Source organism: Diadema setosum, chromosome 7 (genome assembly GCF_964275005.1).
Source record: "Diadema setosum chromosome 7, eeDiaSeto1, whole genome shotgun sequence".
NCBI classification, from domain to species: domain Eukaryota; kingdom Metazoa; phylum Echinodermata; class Echinoidea; order Diadematoida; family Diadematidae; genus Diadema; species Diadema setosum.
In genome coordinates this window covers 32,691,932-32,714,759 of record NC_092691.1, presented here as the reverse complement: position 1 = coordinate 32,714,759, position 22,828 = coordinate 32,691,932, and the positions used below count along the sequence as shown (strand labels likewise).

At 36.8% G+C, this 22,828-nt stretch overlaps 1 protein-coding gene across 1 annotated transcript in view; it reads left to right on the top strand.

Moving 5' to 3' along the window:
- The first annotated feature begins 424 nt into the window (after positions 1-424).
- Positions 425-22,828, top strand: part of LOC140231287 (dual specificity mitogen-activated protein kinase kinase 1-like) — a 58,181-nt gene continuing 35,777 nt past the window's right edge. Inside the window, exons 1-5 of the mRNA XM_072311432.1 lie at positions 425-748; positions 5,660-5,894; positions 10,303-10,449; positions 16,538-16,621; positions 18,091-18,142. Coding sequence (XP_072167533.1) covers positions 648-748; positions 5,660-5,894; positions 10,303-10,449; positions 16,538-16,621; positions 18,091-18,142 — 619 coding nt within the window. The 5' untranslated portion in view covers positions 425-647. The remainder of the gene's footprint in view (positions 749-5,659; positions 5,895-10,302; positions 10,450-16,537; positions 16,622-18,090; positions 18,143-22,828) is intronic.

Genomic DNA, 22,828 nt, shown 5'->3' with positions numbered 1-22,828 from the left:
GTTCGGGAGAAGTACTATGGCTATTCACCAGTCTAATCAGGCCCGTAATTCACTGCGCATGCGTAGTTTGCAATAGTGGAGCATTATGGGATGAATAAAGGAAAATTCTCGGGGACATAGTTTCCTGCGAACGAAGACTACACAGCTGCAGCTAGCTAGCTGCAAGGGGTTACGGTGCACACATGAAAGCGGACACACACGGTCAGCGAACGTAATTCACCACGCTCCGCGCTGCGCTACTCTCGTTGTCTGTTCCGGTACGATCCCGATTTGAGCCTCTGTGTGCGAGTACGAGTTGCGAGCTGCTGCCTGTCGTGCGCCTGATGATGCGACGATGCCGATTTGCTAGTTGCGATCACGAAAGTCTACCCACGATAACTGGCCGACTGGTCGACGTCCAGCTAGCTAGCCATAATACAGTCAATCAACATTACATCCGTATGTGGACGTGTGTTTCTTCACTGTGAGTTCTGTTCTTTTCGCCAGGGCCTCGGTTGTTTTTCTCTGAATTATTTTCCGAACCCTCTAGCCTGCACGGCGTAGTATTGAGAAGTGCTGGTTCCTACGGAATAAAAGAGGTCTACGCTGTGTTTGATTGAACTAATGTATTGATCAGTCCTCTCATACTCATATTGAAGACAGTCAAAATGTCGCAAGGCAGGAACAAGAACTTGAAGAACCTGACTTTGAAGCCAACAACGGAATCCAATGGAGGGCACAAGCCTCTGACAGCAAATACCACAACTGAGTAAGCCATCATCGGTCTAAATTTATATATTTTTGTCCGATTCTTCTCCAAATCATAAATGATAAATGGAGGTACTACTACTGCACTTGTGAAGTGTTGAGTAACGTTTATAGAGATCTGTAGACGCCCTAACGTTATTTCATAGACATAGGCCTAAATTTAGTCATAGGTCGAGACTGTACGGTAACATTAGTAGTATGTAGGCTGGCCCTTGCTTGGCTTGGCTATAGAAATCTAGAAGAATTATAGGTTAGACGTCTCAAGTCTAGAGACTGCATGCTACTTGGCACTAGAGTCTAACTCTCTAACAGTAACAGGTTAGACGTCTTGACGCTTCTTCTCCCATGGTAAACACGTAAAAGTGTAGCCCGACCAGACACTGTTACGCTATGCGAAAACAGCGTCTGACACGCACGGCATGCAGCCTCGAAGTGAGGAACCTCAACACAACTACAAAACTTAGGAACATGTATACTTTTCTCCTTTAAACAGAATACTTTACTCACGTTAAATGCTACAGAAGAATAGTTCGCCACACTGGGTCCATGGAGACCACTTGCGATAAGTCCGTGGAACAAATAAATGACACTTTCTGGCGCAATTCCTGACCGCCGGGCTTCGTCGTTGCAGGATTCAAAATGGCGCCTTGACTTATGCGCATGCGTGACCGGATGTGCTCCAGAGCGAGCGCGTGTGCGTTGAAAGTGTCGAACAAACCTTGGCGTCTGCGACACAATAACCCAGTACAGTTTATAGCTGTATACCTTATACTAGTAACCGTGCGTACGCTGCTTGAAAGGGCATTCACATCACGTGACCACCCGATATCTGAGCTTGGCCTGGCGTGAAAGATTGTGTACGGTGTGGACATGCTGGATATGATGATCAATTTCGGTAAGTTTCATTACGTACATTTGAATATATATAGCATCAGATGTAGAGTAAATATTGAAGAGTATACTCGATGAGTTTGAGGTGACAAAAATGATCGTAAGTATCAAAAGTCAAAGCTATCGTGTACGATTACGTCGCCTCTCCTAGTGATTGGTGGTCGCGCGCGTACAGCCCTGTCGCGACGTACCATGTACAGCGACTGGGCTGTGTATAGTTAGTAAAAGTGCAGCTTTTTTGAATGCCTTAGATGCTCACATGAGCTGTGTCTGCGCTGCTCTGTATTTTTTATTTTTTTTAACACGACACTGAGGCCGACAAAAAATTCCGACAAAGCCTATATGATGAACATGAACTCACAGGTCAGGTTAATGACTAACGGTTAGACAGAAAGATCCGTCTGTCCGGGGCGGAGGAGTCTTTTATATTTTTCACGTTATCGCTCTCCTCGGAGGGAATCCGTGAAGCCAGACGCAGAATCCGCGGAACATTGCCCCGATGGCCAGATACAGATTAATCTTTCGGTCAAGTTAATGACAGGCCCTAGTTTTTTTTAGAGAAGCTAACTTAAACAGGTAGGCCTACCGTATTTGTGGGCAAACACGGTGCTACTGCTAGTGTACTTTCGCACCTCGTCAAATGATTTCGGAACATGCACAAACTCGCGCTAGTTATTCAGTAACCTACAATAATTGTATCTGAGCCCTTGAATATTGCCTTAAGTCGAATAAAAGTTAAGCTTTAACACTTCACAAGTGTCGGAAAATCTCGATCGCTTGAAATGCTACTCCGTACACAAGCAATCCCCACAGTACGAATACGTTAAGCGCATGCAGTATGGGACAGTTGTTTTATCTGAATGTAGCAATCACAGTGGCTTTAATATGGTGTCTTTGAAAAGCTTAAATTTGTTTTTCCTTTTCCTTAGCCAAGTCTTGTAGAGGTTGGAGCTTCTCTACAAAGCGGTTTAGTTCGTGCACGTGTGTGTGCAGCCCCTTTTCTCAATACATGTTCTCTTTCTTTGCTATCTTTTCTTCTTTCATTTCAGGTAATCCATACTTTACCTGTCCTCTTTAATCATTTTTTTTTTTTGTTTATGAGTTTCCTTTTGTCTAACTTTTAATTTCCTGTTCAATCTTACTTTGTGCCTAATTGTCCGTTGTTTATGGATTATCTTTCCCTCCATCCACCTTTCCTTTCTTTCCTCTCCAATATCTTTTTCTTATGTTTTGTTCTGATGTTTTGACTTGTTTTCTTTATTTTGTTTACAGCCTGTATGATTCTTTCTTTCTTTCCTATTCATCTTTACTTTCATCCAGTATTGCTTCATCTCTCATCCTATTATTCTACCTAGTACTTATTTGTTGTCAATCTTCTTTTTTTTTTTTGCATAGTGTTTTAGCATTCTTCTTTTCTTTACAAACATATCCACCTCTCCCTTGCTTTCCTCTATAATGCACGTTTCTCTTCTTTCTTTCCTTCTACATGTATTATCTCTTCTTATTCTAGTTGTGCTTTCTACTTTGTACACCTCTTGTTTCATTTTTCCAGGTTTACCTTTTTAGTATCTTTTCATTCATTTCCTTTTCCCCTTTTTCTTATCCTTTCTCTGTATATTTCACCCTTATAACCACATTTTTCAGTATCTTCTTTCATTCACACGTGTACACACCCTCACACACACACGCACACGCACACACACACAACATAAACAACAACCCCAAACCTCAATCGCTACTGCAAGACTCAGTACAAGGTGAGGGAAAGGCGGAAAAAACAGGTTTATTTTGTTAAAGATACCATAGAAGAACTCGCAGTGATCGCTATAGGGGGTATCTCACTGAGCGGCGAACGTTTGCGAATGTAGCAAATTTGGGATTTCGCCAGGGTTCGTAAAGGGTTGCAAAAGGTTCGTTAACAGTTGCAAGGAAGTTCGCAAACGGTTTTTATTGTCGCAAGCAGTTTTTCTTGTCCCAAAGAAAATTTGAACATGTTCAAAATTTCTTTGCGAATTTGTATTTTCGCTAACAGTTGCAAACATTTGCAAAACACTTGTAAGAATTCACAAATGGTCGCAATACGGTGTCGCGAACATTTTTGTTTGATTCGCCACTACTAGCGAACAAGTAACCATATAAAAGCTCCTGAAACAGGCAAGGTTCCACTCTAAGAAAGTTCTTGAAGCTCTTGACATCTCCATGTAAATGCTGCAAAAGTTTTTCATAAGTCTGTCCTCTGCAACAACCACTCTCTGACCCAAACAGTCTTTCTTTTCTTCTTCCTTTCTTGTTTTTCTTCATCTTCTTTCTCGTATAAGCTGCACGATAGTTGTAGCAGCAGCCAGGCAAAGCAGTTCTTCAAGGATAGCAGCACGTTGAGCCTCTTCTTGGCAGAAATTCATTTCCATATTCTGGAAATCCATAAGTAACGGTGGTCACAAGAGATCTGAATGCAGTGGAAGGTTGATGTTCGTTTTATGGGTCTGACTATACATAATTGCCTGGTACTTTTCCAGGTCCCAAAACATTCGCAAATTGTCGCAAGGGATTTGCAAACAGTTGCTAATATTTGCAAAACTGTCGCTAACATTTACTAACAGTCGCTAATAGTCGCCACCTGTGTATCGCAAACACTTTCACAAACATTCACTCAAGTGTTGCTTATTGTCGCTAAACATCGCTAAAAGTCGCTAACTGTCGCTAATGGCAGAAGCGAACCTTGATTTTTCGCAAACATTCGTCAGAAAAGTTGGCAAATCTCAAATTCGCTACGTTCGCAAACGTTCGCTGCTCATTGAGATACCAGCTTATGAGATCGCTACATTCAGATCAATCGCGCTCACTGTGAACGTGTTTTGTACAATGCGCTGCACCGTCTGCTCCTATGCAATGCAGTTCACAGAGTGAACGAGCTGCGATCGACATATTCGGACTACAGTATAAAAGTGTCAAAATGGCAAAAATTCCTTTTCTACTGGACTTTAGTTTCACTCAAATGCAAATATTCATCTTTGTTCACACAAGCAAGTCATAACTACTAAAATAGGCCAAGGGGTAGAATCTACAAACGATGTAGTTCTAGATAACTAGGAGATGATAGACAGTGGATTCTAAAATTCTAACTAGACCCTAAATGGTCTAAATTTTAGTCGGATGGAAAATTATTATATTTTTTTGCAAGTTTTTAAAATTGAGGTGTGATATCAGACTGAATGATGACTGCTTTGAGGTTGTTTTGAAGTTGTAAGTTGTGAGTAGTAAATAGTAGCAAAAAGTTTAGTGAATTAAAATTGCAAACAGCTGACGAACAGAACAGGGTTTACATTAAATTTACAGCTCCTACAGTATAGTAGTAATTCCCACTTTTTGTGTGGGTAAATTAACATGTTGTTTTGGAGTTGTTGTTTTTTTTTGGCATTTGTAAATCAAACATGACTATTATACCACTCTGTCCCTATAGATTAACAGGTGCAATGCATTTTAGAATACAGTGTAATTATGAGCTTGAGCGTGAATATAATATAAGTGAACGTTTCAATTTTTGGCCATACAAAGATGAATATGGTTCTTATTTTTTAAACTGAACATAAGATTAAGAGGTAAACCATTATGATTCCAAATTGAAGTTTAAAATTCCATGTAAACCTATGATTATTAAGATGTGAAGGTCTTATGCAAGTAGGCATTTCAAACAGGTTTACATATTTTGAACATTAAGTGAACTTTAGAGGTCAAGCTCCAATACTGATTTTACATAACTTACAAAGCAAATTGTGAGTAAGTCAAGGGAAAGATACCCACATGTACAAGTGTACACACATTATACAAAATGATAAAGATTTCTGAATGCATGTGCTAAATCTTAGCTCTGTTTTGTCTCGTTCATTAGAAATGACTTTTATCGATGAACTGTGTATTCCTTACTTGTAAATCCAAATCCAAATCCTGAGTTAAACTTCCTTGGTGGAAATATTATAAACAATTTTTACTATTATTATGTCATCTGTGCATTGCCTTGTAGTAAAAATGCATCGGGAACAAATGTTGACGAGATATCTAAGAGACTGGACAATCTAGATCTGGATGAAGACCAAAGGAAGCGTTTGGACAGGTTCCTGACAATGAAAAGAAAAATCATTGAAATTGGAGAGTTGTGCAATGAAGACTTTGAAGTACTGAAGGAACTTGGAGCCGGCAATGGGGGTGTAGTCACCAAGGTGCAGCACAAAGCAAGTGAAATGGTCATGGCAAGAAAGGTATGTATCACTCATGGCTAAAGAAGAATGGCATGTAGTACAAATGGAATATGTTAAGATGTAGTGGAATAATTTGGTACCATATGTAATCATTTGTGATTATCAAAAATTTTGTAACTCTTTGATTTTATTCCCTTTCCTCCCTTAGTAACCTGCTTGCCTTACTCAATTTTGTCCTACATATGTACCATGATTATAATCAGGGCCCCATTTCATAAAAGGTCGATATGATGACAACTCATGCTGGAATGGCAATTGTCATGGCAAGGACAAGAATCCAGCTGCCTGATTGGCTGTTGCTATTGGAAGTTGCCATTCCAGCAAGAGTTGCCATCCTAACATCTTTTATGAAACGGGGCCCTGGTTTTCTCAACCCCTCAAATTTCAATCACTTGATAGGTCATTAAGTCAACTCAAGCTTGGCAAAGAGCCCAACATTTGTATCTTGGGAAAGTGTACAATTGCCTTTTTACTAGGTCATGATTGTAATCTTACTATATATGTTGTTTTAGCACTCTCTGGTACCATGCTGGTGAAGATGCGGTTGAAATGACATGTCATTTGTACATTGCAGTGTACTCACAGACTGCATACCATGCAATATTCGATTTAAAAAAAAAAAATTTAGAATCAGAGCTATTCACACATTTTGTGTTGAAATATTTTAGTGTTTTACAATTAGAGCAGTGTTTCATTTCACAGGTACACACAGACACACACATACACACACGCACACACACGCACACAAACAAAGCCTACCAATGTACCACATGTGGCAGATGGGGCTAATGAAAAATAACAATAGTGTTTATATTGAGGAAAAGTTGTACCTGCAGAACAATGCATGCTACAGATACCTAGCAGTAGTTACAGTTCCATGATCTAGTCGTGTGCTGTAGCATGAACCTACAAAAGATGAACAGGTTTTTGACAAGCTTGTACCATGTTCTCCAGATAGTCTGCAGCCATGGAATCACCTCTGTAGATAGTGCAGGTAGTTCTGCACTTATCTGGTTTTATTTTCTTCCACATATTGGACATGTTTCATTTTTCTAAAAATACATTTTAGTGTCCAGTGCTTCAAAATTATTTCCAGTACATTCTATTTTGAGATTTCAAAGAGGCCTGCAATGTAAAATTACTCTGAGCTACATGCTGTATAAGCTTACCTTATTGTTTGGTACCTAATGAGTAACAAAATATTATTAGTTATATTATATACAATGCAGGCACTTGTTGTTGCTCAGATGAAATTAATGAAATTACTTGTTACCATATTACAGAAAGCAACATATTGTTGTGCTCAAAAGTTGACTGTTTGACTATAAATTGAGTTTGTTCAACATGATAATAACTACTCTTGCACAAATTAATCTCTGGTCAATGTGTTCAACATAATCAGTCAAGAGGTTTTAGCTGTGAATCTTGTCATAATTTTATTTATTTGAAAGTAGTGGGATTTTGCATATTAGTCATGCACTTGCTATAATGTGTACAAGTGGATTTAACTTTGACAGACTTGGATGTTAACAAATGTTTATTACCATACTTACTGAAAAAACTAAACTGTTTTAAGAAAAAAAAAATAGGAAAGATCTGTTTAAGAAAAAAAAAAATAGGAAAGATCAAAACTTGGAAGAAAATACATGCCTCACACTTTCAGATTGCAGATTTGTTTTTATGAAAAAGATAATGATTAAGGAAGATGTAGCAGTACAGTAGTTCACCAAATTAATCTATTTTTCATAGTTTAAGTAGGTGTAAGACACACATAAATCATCACTTCGTTTTATAGCTCATACGTTTTTTTCTGCTATTCCTAAGTGATGCATGTACACACACAAATAACATCCAAGTACTGTGTGAGCTAAATATCCTTGAGCCTGAAGTGTAAATCATTACTGGTAAGTAAATTCTTGAACCACTTACAAGTACATCATGTACATGTGTGGTATACATTTGTACATGGCTTAAATAATGAAGTAGTTCACATAGTAGTTAGTACTTGAATGCTGCTTTTTGTCTATGCATCAACTGAGAACAACCTCCTTGATACAAAGTTAAAAAATAAAATAATAATAATATATGATGTCCCGTACGTCACGATGATTAATACTTATTTTCTCTGATTATGACTGTGGCATTTCCTTATTTGAATGATTAAGAAAAAACAACAACATTTTGGCAGTATTAAAGGGAAGGTAAACCCCAAGAGCAATGTGGATTGAGTGAAAGCAGCAACATTAGTAGAACACATCAGTGAAAGTTTGAGGAAAATCGGACAATCGATGCAAAAGTTATGCATTTTTAAAGTTTTGGTGTTGGAACCGCTGGATGAGGAGACTTCTAGAGGATATGACGTATGAGTGGACAACAATACAAAGAAAATATAAAGGAAATTCGACAAAAATTCACTTTTCTAGAATTATGAAAGAGCAATGGACCAACCGCTTTCAGAAAGCAGGGGGAATAATTGCTACCCTTAACATATGTCAATATCAAGTTGATGAAATTTGTAAATTTCATGAAAAATGGATTTTTGTGGTATTTTCTTTATATTTTCTTGGTATTGTTGTCCACTCATACGTCATAACCTCTAGTAGTCTCCTCATCCAGCGGTTGCAACACCAAAACTTTAAAAATTCATAACTTTTGCATCGATAGTCCGATTTTCTTCAAACTTTCACTGATGTGTTCTACTAATGTTGCTGCTTTCACTCAATCCACATTGCTCTTGGGGTTTATCTTCCCTTTAAAGATTAATTTTTGTGCCTGGAGGAGACAATAGCTTGGACCTGCCCTCTGATATGTATTTCACCTGCATATTATATCTCATTTAAAGGAAATTTTTATAACAGTTTGCATGTTTTGACTCTGCTGTCACATGTTTCCACTTGTCCTCAAAGCAATTGATAGCATCCATCATACAGATTTAAGAAAAGAAATGGTTCTTTTGTGTACACATGTATCTACACTTTAAAAATGAGTGATTCTTTGCATCATGTGCGTAGTGTAGTGGTCCCATGACCCAAGATCACCGGTATCTGTGGTAAGGTCCTTGTTGATGAACATTGGTAGAGGATTTTGATTTTGATTTTGGATTTAAATCTATTTGATACTTTATAAAAACCATACAAACAAACAGAGAAAATACACAACATTATAAGTACAAATACAACTTGTACATTACATTCAAATTACATTTAAGTACTGCCATTCCAGCTTGTGTACTCCTATTCTATTGGGATTATTTTACTGTTTAATGATTTGTTGCTTGTAATTCCAGTGATCTCTTTCTCAGCACATGTTACCCTTTCAGATGAATTTTCCTGTCATACCAAGGTCATAATGGGCCCTTGAGATGAAAGGTCAAAAGTCAAAGTTCAACTTCAGAATTTCCCTCCATATAGGGCGTACAGTCAGTTGATGACATTCAGTCAGACAAGCTATTCTGTTTTACCAATATATTATGTCAGAGCAAGTCTGCAATTGACTTTAGATTAGATATGTTGGACAATTTTAAGTTAAACTCAGTCTGAGAGTCCAAATTTTCTTCAAAATTTTGGACCTACAATGTACATGAACATGGCATGACAGGGCACGACAGTATTAATGGCCTGGGGCCACTAAGAATTGACGTTGGGCCACCAAATTTATCTTTTGGTGGCCTGATTGGGTAACTTAGAGTAATACTTTTGCTTTTACATGGGGCCGCTAAAATTTCAGATTTAAAGACTTTAATGGCCCAAACGGGCCACTGGACAAAAAATTTAATGTCGAGCTCTGCATGAACCAATCAAATTAGAAAGCCATTGTTATGAAATTGGGTGAGATGTTCAAATGATAAGGTTCAAAGCTCTAGTAGGATATGAAGATAATAATGAGGAGGAAATTGCCAGGAGCTTTGTGTTTGCACCACAAAATCACGCTCTAGAGAAGGATATTCATACACATGTGTATGAAGAAAGAACCACATATTTATTTGATAAATAAATTTGCTGGGGTCAGGGATAATGGGTAATACATTATATTGAGGTCTTTTGAATGATTTTTTAAATCATCAGCCTTAATATTTAAGTTAATGGAGCATGAAAGGCAGTTACAGATTGATCAGGCTTGTCACTGTGAGCACATTAAATGAAGTGAGATAGCCAAATGCATTTCTGTTGATACTGTGATTTCATTGTTGCATACAATATGTTGTAGTTTCAATTTCTAGCGATATTTGTTTTGCTTAAAATAGTGCATACATCATAATGAGAACTGGGTAATTGGCGACATTGCCTTAAAATGTGCAATGAATATTTCTTGGTCTGATATCACACTGATTGAATTGCCAGCGTTCCCAAGTGTGCTAGCCCTAATGAAAGTAATCTCATTTACATACGGTAATCCTTAATCCCTTCAGCTCATCAAACTGGAAATAAAGGCTGCCATCAGGAATCAGATCATAAGGGAATTGAAAGTACTTCACGATTGCAATTCACCGTATATTGTCGGCTTCTATGGAGCATACTACAGTGACGGAGAGATATGCATGTGTATGGAACACATGGTAAGTTCATCATCTCTTTTCTGTGCATATTTTTTTTTTTTTTGCAATAATAAAAGTGTTTCATTTTATATTAACCTGCACGTGTGCATGTATGGCTATAACATTTATTTCATGGAAAAGCTGTCATACATGATATCTTGTTAATGTAGAGTCATTCACTTATTTTATATCATTTATGTTTTGTTTTTCCTAGATATTGCATGCTGTATAAAAATATTGTAAGTCCCAAGCAATGATTTTCATTCATCACATATAAAAGGATAAACACATTTCTTTGTCCTAGAACATTATGTTAAGTGTGTTTTAGCAGTCATTAATGAGGAAAACATCTTTATAAGTGTGCCATTTCACATGTAAATCCAGCTCCTTAAAATCAAATCATCACTTTTATTAAGAGTTTGTCTCCTGCGCTAACCTTCACCTGCTTGCACAACCCCAACTTCTTTCATGAAGATTAGCTTAGACTGAGTACCGTATGTGAGACATGCATCCTTGATGTTGCAGTAGCTCCTACAATTTTGAAGTACAAGTGTAGAATACTTGTAGGTCAGTCATTTTTGTTTTTGTGTGAGCTTACAAAGATTATTATTTGGACATCAGAGAAATGGTGCCCATATGATTTGATATAGAAATATTTAACAGTTTAAAGGTTGTTCCACTTTTCTGACACAGTCTTTTAGATGATCCTAGAATGAGTTAATTTGCATGGTAGATCGACAGTGTAGAGTTTACAGCTCTGAATTTTTTATAGGAGCAAGTAATTAGATGAAATGTATCTCTTCAAAATATTCAGTGAATAAGATTTTAAAAGACTTATTGCCATATCTTTTTAGAGATTAGATTTCACATCCTTTTTAAAGGTATGCTCTCTGAATTGTCCTTTGCTTTAATTGAATATCTATAAAATATGATTATTGCATTTTAAGAAAGTTAAGGTCAAAATTAAGCTTGCTCTTCCCATGCCCATTGCCCTCGACAAAGAAATTTATAGAAATTGTTGGTAGTCAGAGGTATTGCCAATGAGAGTTTCTACTGCAGTTAACCCTTTATGGACCAACAGTGTTGGGTACCACTGCCTTCATGTAGTCTAGTGCAAACAGGTTGCCTAGCAGTGACAGAGTTAATAGCTTTGCTGTCCTGCAAGTGATCTTGTTAGTGCATAACTCGCACCAGGGAAACACATGCTAGCAATTGCCTCTGGTTATGTGGGACAGGCAAACGCCCCAATGTGCAATGTTGAACCGGCGGTGCCCATTTCGTCATACAGCAAATTATGTTGTAATATCATATCTCGCCGGCCTGCGCAGAAAGATCAACTGCAATCTGGCTCAGAGCATCATATTCACAAAGAGTACATTTGTGCAGCTGAAAAAGTGAGAAAATGAGGTCCAGATTTTGGTGGAAATTTTTCTTTGCCACAGATATACATTTGTAAAGACAGTGCCTCTTTTCATGTAGGTTTGCACAAGCGATTCATTAAACTATGCAATGCTGCTGATGCGTGGAAAGGTATCACAAGTTCAATAACTAGTATTTCATTCCAGTAGCTACAAAACCGTATCAGTATACATTAATATGGCACTCAAAGTCGAGTGTGTGTGACAGTATTGGCAGGAAAACAACATTTTTTTCTTATCAAGGTAGGTTGAAATTAGACCTTCAAAACAATTTAGAGCAACCTCAATATATGATGAAATGTGTGAGTTGCTGTTGAAAAGGAAGGAGAGCTGTAGCTAGCAGAGGTCACAACATGTAATCATGAATGCCATTATGAATGTCGTTTGCTTCAGCATTGAATTTTTTTTTTATTCCAGATGACCTGTTTCTTTGCTTGACCTTTTTCCCCCATCAAACTTGGTGCATGAAATGCGTGGTAAGATGAGCATTGTTCGATGTCAATAGAGGGATTCAGAAAATTTGATACTTTAAGAACTCGACTGAAAAGGCCAGCCTGTTTAGCTGTCAACAACAGAATAGCATGAACACATTCTCTGCAACTACAAATCAAATCCTTCCTCCCCCCCCCCTCCCCCCTCTCCACAATCAGGAAATGATAAGCTTTTCACAGGTGCAGAAATGTACAGCTTGCTAATGTAAAATTGAGTGTAGAGGTCTGCAGACATGAACTAGCCAGTGTAGTGTATAGAAGTATCCCAATTTCTTCCCCTCATTTCGCGCCAACATTTGCACGGGAAGTACTGAGTCATACTTGTCTACATGGTGCATATAAGGTTCTGCACACTGTATGTGTGTTATCCTGAGCACTCGGTTCTCAACAGCTTCTATAGGGTGATATCAGTGGTCTCATCACGAAACAAATGATTCCACACTGTGCAGCTGTGTGTGGTTGTCTCAGTATAGTGTCACCATTCTGTGTCCTAAACCCCCCGCAGAGACAATGCAAGCAGTATTTTGACATTCATTTGTATACAAATTGTATGTAACCTTCACTTGCCCAGCCAGGTTAGAAGTGGCAGTCATAGTGCTTGGTGTACTGTCTGATACTCACTCGCTGCCCTGTAATGCTGGCATTATTGCTGTTCGATACTGCCCTGGATGGAATACTACCTTCTAGAATTCCCAGGCACTTGAATAAACAGGGCTCCAAGTAAATACAATGGTGGTGTATTAATATTGCTTCCAAGGAGGGGCTGTGTGTGTGTGTGTGTATGTGTGTGTGTGTGTGTATGTGCATATGTATGTATGTGTGAGTTTGTTTGTGTGTGTGTGTGTGTGTGTGTGTGTGTATGTGTACGCTTGTATTCAAATGTATGCATATAGAGAACTTTCTATATTTATGGCTAACGTTATGATATTTTCAGTCAGATTTCTCGGTTTTTAATTCATATTTAATAGTTTTATCACAGATGTTGATCATATGCAATATATTGTATTTGAATATTCCTTCTATGGTATGAGAAAGGATCATAGCATTATTAGTCATATAAAGGTAACTATATTGTAAATTGTTATCACATTGTACTTGTCATTCCACTCATGGATACTCTGTGTTGAGCTGTTGGATTATGAGACCAGAGGAAACAATACATGTGACAATCTTAATGCCATATAATGATAGTTTTACCCAAATAGATGTAGTGGTATTTGTTCAAATTTTACCGTTTGTCTCATGGAAAGAGTGGCTATGGATATGTCTCCTGTTCAAAGTTGATTTCGACCAGATCATAATGTGACCTTCGTATGCTGTCCAGTTCTCTAGATGTGGCTCTGAATGACCGCAGTAACCTGTGTCATAAAGAGTAGGCTTATCATGATATGAACATTCGTATGATAAAACATAATTGTCCGCTCAGGTGACCCCTGGATAGAAATGCAAGTATGTGTGCATGTGTACAGCCACATTGTAGATGTTGTATGACACTATAGGGCTGGTAGGACAAGGAAATAACTGCAGGGTGTTACAGTGTCTCTTACAGAAACACTATACATGCACAATTGTACTGTATACTCTTCCCACCCATACAGTGCAGAAAAGGATAGCAGTGACACACAATTTCAATATCATTTTACTTCTATTCATTCATCATGCATAATTTTGACACGTGAAAGTTTGAGTAGTGGACAAGTATGTCATGTAGACACTGTTGTTCTGTCGTGTTTTTTTGTCATAAAATGCAACATTTTCTCATTTGCAATATCTCCTGAACTTCAATGTAAAATCTAGATACAAAATTGGTTGCAAACTTTACATTTTGAACTTTGTAAATACGTGTCCAGACGTTGTACATGTAGTTTAAGCAAATGGTGTGATTACAAATAAACAGACCCAAGTAAAATACATCTTGGCTGAAAAATTACCAAAATTAAATTCCATAATGTAATGATTTCTAAAGGAAATCCCTTCAAGTTTCCCTTCTTAGGTAATGTATGTAAGCGTGTGTCACTGATTATGAACATAACATCTTGCTGCATACCCTCTTTAATTATACCCTCTTTAATTATAGACAAGTGCAACTGACCCCACTGTAGGCAAGTATTAAAGGTCCGGTTTACCTTTGGGAACAGTGATTAAAATTATTTTCAAGATATGACATTTAATGCATATGTGAAGGTCTGTTGTACCACAAAACATCCTATCATATAAAGTTTTCACCATAAAGCCTAAAATATAAGGAGATACAATGTATCTGTATTTTTCTCAATAAACCGTAACTGTAGACGGTTTAGTCTGGAAACAATTTTATTACAACTATTGTCCACATTTTGTAAACTTAACAATACTTAAACATCAATTTTACCACTTCAAATCTTTACAGTGGATGTTTCTATCCCTGACTCACATTTTAGAACTATTTGAAAGCACTAATGCTGGGATTTTGTTTCATCTACAAATGGTACATTATGCCTTTAAGTGCTCTCAAATGCATGGACTATGACCAATTGGCTCTCAAGACTTGCAATATTAACAGCAAGAAGTCTGTAGATTGTGTTGATATAATTTGCTTTCAGTGTAGTGTTTCATGTGTTCTGAGGATTTATGAACTTTACTGTCACCATGTTTTGCTCCACGGCAAGTAGTTGTTTCATTTCAAACTACTACATTGTACCTACCTACAGTACACTGTATTTTAGAACAAGGTAGCAAATATTGACCTGTCTAGACTCCAGATCCTAGTCTTGTTCTACAGGTCTGTTTATTTCTCAAATATCTGGTTTGAGTGACTTGTTGTCACTCGGAGGGGCTTTCAGTTGGGGGAAATGGGGGAAATTTTGTGTCCCCTTTTGATATTTTATTGAATAATATGAAATTCTAGCATCAGATTTTTGTCATAGTGATTGTACACCATGTGTACTTCCTGACTCTTAAACTGAATGTATGCAATATTTTTGCATGATTGATTTCTCAGGCTTGATCTTTTGAGACTATTTTCATGCTTTTACTTTCACTGACTGGTGATATTCAACTCAAGAAATCTATGGATGCAAGTGTATAGAACACACAAAACACAAAATACTACAATGTATAGCATTTAAACTCTCTTCTTGATGTGCAGGCATTACAGAGAATCTTGAGAAATTTGCAAAATTTTCCACACTGTGAAGTACAGTGCACACTGTATCATCCTTTATGGTTATTTGAGAGTTATGACTTTTTTATGAAGTGATGCAAAGTGCTTTCAGCATTGCAGTAATAAAGTTTGTTTCTTCTCCTACAGAATACATGTATTTCCAAAAGTGTATTTATCACTGTCAATGATGGTGATGTGTAATTGGTAAATTGTGATTACTTATTGATTTTTACCGAGCTCTGCTTAATAGTGTTACAATACTGCATGTAATACTGCATGTAATGCACAGGTGAGACCCTCATTGTGGATGCATACTACAATGTAAGTGTGTGGTACAGAATACCCATTTGTTTCTGCATTTATATCTGTATCGTTCTGTGTACCCAGCACTTGGCATACCAATGCAAAGGTCAAGATTTGTTCTCCTTGCAAACTCTTGTGATCTCTGGAGTTTTCCTTACATCGTAATTGTGTTCATAAAACAGGTTCAAACATTCTACAAGATGGAATTCAGCCAAATTACTAGATTGTAATATCGATAGAGGGAAGTGTGTGTAGTGCAGTATCATCAGATGTTGCAGGTCAAAGCAAGCCTGAATCTAAGACTTGCTAAAGGCTCAATTTCGCAAAACACTACAAATACATTGAAGAAACTCTGAATGTCAGCATTATGGTAAACATTCAACAATTTATTGTGTCCTTTATGGCTTTAGCACTTTTCTAGGGCAACCACAGAGAGCCCTTTCAACTGGTGAAAAAAAACCACTCAAAGCACATGTATTCATGAGCATTGTGTGATGAAGTGTGAAATGCAAGTTTGATAAGGTGTCTTTTTTCAAGGGTAAAGTCCAAAGGCATGAATGTTTTTTTTTTTCCTCTCTCTCTCAGAATGCATTCGAGAGCTCATATAATTTCTGACGCTTCTCTTTGATAATACTTTCTGCACTTTTTGGACACCCCTGACCGCTTACTTTGCTTCTACAGAAGCTTTGTTGACTCATGGCAGTTTACCAAATAACTGTTTGTTGTTGTATGTGTCTTATTTATTGTTCATACAGGATGGAGGTTCCCTAGACCAAGTAATGAAATCTGCACCAAACAGCAGGATTCCAGAAAATATTCTTGGCAAAGTCACAGTTTCAGTAAGTAGATTTGTTCAGTGAATTATAACCAGACTCAAAAAATTAAATGAATAAATGAACCAAGAGATAGATGAATTTTGGAGAAGGTAAGTGAATTACTTCCTAGATGAATAATTGATTAATGCCAGGGACATATTTGATATGGTTTAAAGGTCATGTGTCCCCTTTCCGAATATCACAAATTTCTGCGTGGTTGTGAAGAATAGTGTCACCCAACATCGTGTATGAACTACTATTTTTCCCCCTTTTCCCTATTGGGACATAATCAAATGAATATATTCATCAGAACACATGATGCATCATAATATTTCTAAGAAAACACTTTGAAAACAACAACAACAACAACATGTCACTAAAAGGGAACCCAAACCCCAAAGAGCAATGTGGATTGAGTGAAAGCAGCAACATTAGCAGAACACATCAGTGAAAGTTTACGGGGGAAAAAATAATTTTTCATGAAAATTACACATTCCATCAACTTGATACTGACATTTGTTAAAGGTAGGGGATACCTTTTACAGACCTCCCAAAATGCAGCAAAACATTAAATATGAACCTCAGGGGACTTGTTTAGGCCACTGCTGAGAAATTTGGAAGTCAACAGTTATCTACAATTTGAATAATGCACAAAACTCAACTACTCAGTAGTTCTGTGTGTCAGCCACAGTAGTCTCCTCATACAGCGGTTCCAACACCAAACCTTTAAGAATTTATAACTTTTGCATCGATTGTCCGATATTCCTCAAACTATCACTGATGTGTTTTACTAATGTTGCTGCTTTCACTCAGTCTACATTGCTCTTTGGGTTTGGGTTCCCTTTCAAGAATATACAAATGTACTCCCCCTTTGTACTGAGAATAATGGTTGGAATTTTCTCGGGGTCCAAATAAATTTTCTGGAAGTCTATAATATTTATTCGCCCCTTCCCTCATCCGTTGAGGACGAGTCCCGAGTATACTTGGGCAGGGGTCTATGGGAAATGCATGTTGTTGCAAAATCAGTCCGTCCTCAATGGGTTAAGAAGTTTATGTTGTTTTTTTTTTATTCTGAGGAAAGGTCTGTATTACCTACCTCAACAATATATCAGCTTTGTAAGAAAGTAATCTTAATTTTCGGAGTTTCCAAAAGACTCACTAACTTTAGATATAAAAGCCCTTTGTTTATTCAGTAAAAATGTTCTTGGTGTGTAAATACTTTTGTATATAACACTTGTGCCTCTTTTGTCTAATAATGAATGTTACTCCAGTGAATGTTAAGTGTCATGAAACTACAACATGAACAGTGGCAATTAAAATGAACTGTCACTATGTGTCAGTGTTTTCATTTGTAAGAGCTTATTTCATTGAAAACAAATGTATGTACTTTGTTACTTTTTGCATAGCTACACTGCAGTAAGCATAGGATAGATAAATGCAAATGATACAGTGTGCTGTGGATAATAAATTATTTTGTTTCTTCTTTCCTGTAGGTTTTGAAAGGTCTCAGCTATTTAAGAGATGTGCATGACATCATGCATAGAGGTAAGTGCATAAATGAAACTTTTCTTCCAGTAGTTAACATATACATGAGCTGCACTTTAGCTGCATGCAAGATATCTTTGTGCAAGTCATTTGTGAGTTTGGGAGTGAGAATTGATTTTGTGTTTTTATTTCATAGACTATTTAGTAATTTTAGACGTTTGAAGGGATGAAATATTTTTATGTGTTTACTTTCACGCTGATATCACATGTTACCACATCACGCCGAATGTCCAAAAATGTCAACTCTGAAATATTCGTCTTCATGGTGTATAGCTACTTCATCAGGAATACATTGCATGTTCAATTTGCCCTTGATGACTGAAAGGGGCTTGGGTAACCCTCATCTACATGTAGAACTCGGGCAAGATCAAGTAGCTGACCACAGAATGCACCTTTTGTGGGAGCTTTTTTGTATGAGTGCAGGGAAAGATATGTATAACGAATAACAAACCAAGATGATAAATATTGAGAAGTTTTTATGGTGGAAATGTTGAATTAAGAAAATGCTTCAGAATTCTTATATGCCAGAAAGAACCAGAAGACTGGTGAGCATTCAAAATGAAAAAGCAAGAAAAATTGAGGAACATTAGTAATTTTAACTAATGACTGCTTTAAAGGGATTGTAGGGTACTGGTTGCGATGAGGATTCACCTTTTAAATTTTTGTGAGATACTTAAAAACCACTTTATGAAATATTAAAGGGCATACCATTTGAAAAGGAATTCAGTTTATTTTAGGAAAATTGGTTTTGAAATGACTGAGCATATATCCAAATCATAATGCGATCATAATGAAGGATGGACCCCACCTTTTAGTGATATGTTTGAATATCTCGGACATTTCAAAACCACTTGTCATCAAATAAACTTTGAATTCTTCTTAGAATTTTATGCTCTTTCATATTTCATATTAGGGTCATTCCATCGGGTTGGGGCAAAAATTGTGACATCAGAGTCCAAAAATAGAAGTGTGATAAATGAATTGTTTTGTTTATTCCAAGTTTTGTGGGACAATTCTTCAACTAAATCCACTCAAGGCTTCATAATACTGTCCTTCATATTTGAGTAAACTGAGAAACAAGATTTGACAAAATACCACCATTACATGGACATCATTTATCATCCTTGCTAAGACTATACTTGCTTACCTTCAAAATAAAAGGAGTTGATCTCAATCACTCCTAAGAAACTTTTTACTAACAAAATTGTTAATCACTTTGTTCCACATTTTTCAACATGGTGCAAGTATTTTGACAGATAGAGCATCAATAAATGGAACATGAGACTCCTTGTGTATAGCAGTACCATGTTCTGTGTTGTTCTTTTTTCTCACCAAGCCAAGAAATTCAATTTATGATGGAATGTAGAACTAGGTATTGAAGAGAAATCATGCCTAATCAGAATGCAATAATTTTCATTGGAAATACTTGACCACTTTTTCTGGCCTGACCTTCCAATTTTTATGTTACCACCATTACACGGACATCATGTCTCTGTAACAGAGGTATAATTGGGAGCGTTATAACTAAATGTCCATCAAGGGTCATTACATACCAAATTTCACTTTTTGCCACAGGAGCAATTAATACTACTACTGTTGTACTAGCAGAAAAACACCTTGAATGTCAAATTCTTTGGATGGAAATAAAAGGACTAAATATTAAAGTTGAAACGAGAATGTAAGAAATTATTTCCAAGTGATTTTCAAAATCATACTAATCCTGTTCAAGTTTCCACATCAGTTTGTCTTTTGAATCATGTCTTTTTCTGTGTAAATACAAAAAGACTGTTAAATCTTATAATTTCTAAATCTTTGATTACTTTAAAATGTCCATATCTCTTTTAAGACATTACCTTAAAATGTGCATGCATCTGTTACATGGACATAATGTCCCCGAAATGGTGGTACAATGGCACAGAACTAACAGTCTGATAATGGTATAAAACTTGTGATACTTGAAATGATATCAAATGTACACATGTGTATGGCAAGTTGCATCCTGGTGAAAAAAAAAAATGGATGAATGCATGGCAAAATGTTTATTTTTTGGCACAACGTGTGCATCCCCCCTTTTTTTTTCTATAAAACTGCAAACATTTAGATTTTATGACTTTGTCCGAGCAGTAGATGTGTACAACTATTACTTTATTCTCATTCACATAACTTTTTCTTGACCTGGTAAATGAAGGAGAGTAAGAACACATAATGTTTGAGTACTCAATGATTGGTGTTTGACAAAAATAACTTATTCAACTTATCATTTTGATTTTTATTACTGTTACATGGATATCATGTCCCTGTAATAGTCATATCGAATGGTATTACATTACTGAATTTTGATAGTTGTCCAGTATCAACCACCTGATGCAAACTCAATATAAACTCAAGCAAAGGTATACATCACATCCAGGCAAGCTTCTAAAATGTGTAGCAATGAACAGGTAATAGTTTGTCTTCCATACACAATTATAACTCTGAGACCTTTGATGCATTACTGAAGAGATGTACGAAAAAATGTACTAGTTTATTTCTCCTAAACTACAAGTATGTCAAGACATGGCATTACGACAGCACATGGTCGATACGTTCCAAAAATACTGTAGCTTGTTGAATTTGATTACTTTAATTTTCCTCACTTACATGGACACACAATAGAATTGATCCCTGAACTTATTAGTGGATAAAACATTAAATGTGAACATGCAAAAAATACTTGGTAAGCACAAATAGTTGTTAAAATGAATACATATATTTAAAATCTATATATATTGCATTAAAACTTAACATTGAAAATAATCTCACATGCTTTTGCTTTTTCATATTATAACAAATACCCACTCCAAACAAATAGAAGATAAATTTCAAGGATAGTGAACTGAAAAAAAATAATAATACGTGCTGACAGGTTGATCAACATTCTTCACGAAGAAGTTGTGACTCCATCAACTTTCAGCACTCATCATTCTTCATTTGTTGTTTTTTTATCACTAAAATTGTATTTCATATCAATTAATTTGTTTGGAGAGGGTGTAGTTTGGGGAAGGTTACCAAAATTATTGACCGATAAATCTAGCTCTTGTTCGGTGGCTTCATGCAAAATGTACTGTCGTCAATAAAGTCAGAGCCACTCCTGACCGCAAAGTTAACGAGAGGCTACCAAGCAAGAGGAACATTGATTGGTCTACCAGAATTATAGCTTAAAATGAATTGGACTGTGGTCATGCATCATTATGCACAAAGTAATACTTTTATCCTGACACAAATCCCACAACCAGAACTGATGTTTCACAGGACATAGAGAGACTACCTGATCTAGTGCCAGTAGACTACCTGATCGTAGTCGGTTTCTGAGGATTCAGTCCATACTAACTTAACATATTTTGGTGGAAAAAATATGCCTAATTGCAAATGAAACATGTTGGCTAACAATCAAAACCTGTCTGTACAGAATTCTAGTAATAAAGATATCACTTTCTTTGAGGCCTTCATAGCAACTCTGGAATAAAACGGGCAATGTCTCACTTACAGTTTCACTTACACGAAAAGAGGTATGTGGGACTGTTATAAGAGATTCTGGACTGTTGGGGATAATTTTTTTAACTTAAAAACACTTTCTCCATTATAATATGTTGACACATTTTCATGATAGGTTAAATTGATGTCATGAAACAAGTACCAATATATATCGCCTCATTTATGTCACTTTAAAAAGGAGAACTTCTTGGAAATCCAATCCACCATTACAGGGACATTGCTGGAAGATCAGCCACTGCAGGGCTTCAGAAGGCACAATATCAGATTGATTTATGTGCACATGGTTTTCAGCTTACCTCCCATCCTCCTGATACAGCAAGGTCTCTTCTCCAGTCTCTCTTTTTTTGTGCATGCCATGAAATGTGATCCACCGTTACAAAATCAGCCAGGACATTGCTCAAAACACCGGTGACCCTCCATTAGTTTACATAACATAGACCTATGTTTTCAAAGCTGATCTTTTGATGAAAAGTTGCCTACCACCTGCCCTTTATTTCTGACACATAACCATGGAAAGGATAATTCATGAATGCAAGTAATCTACCACAATACCACCTTACCAAAAAAGTTCAACTAGGACATCGCATGTAACGGTGGTATGCCTGTGGTTGAGGAATGATTTATGACCTGAAGTCACTTTTCATTTGCTATCCTATTACTGTTTTGCTGATAAACAAATATTGCTTTATCAATTGTGACCATCTGATTCTGACTTTGTTTATCTGTCAATCAGATATTTTCAACTGAAAACAACCTTTTTAGATGTCACACTTGGTACCCAAAAAAAGAGCATGGACATCATCACTAAAAGACACACCGGCACCAACTCTTGTGATTCAACATTTTTATTTCTTCGTCAAGTAATCACCAACACAATTACCTTCCCACAAAACCACATTGCAACATCAAATACCTAATGAAATTTTCAGGATAAAGTGAGCAATTCCTTAGGAACACAAAAAAGTGCTGTTGCCCCAACCCCGTGGAATGACCCATTAGTAAAGAGGTTTCTTAATATCTCACAAAGAAAACTTGGGAACCTGAAGTCCCATCTCAACAAAAACTTTACATCCCTTTAAATGTTCAATGAAAGCATTGATGCAATCTGTTTGACAAGATCTTCCATTGTCAAGAAAGGTAGTGAGGAAGTGG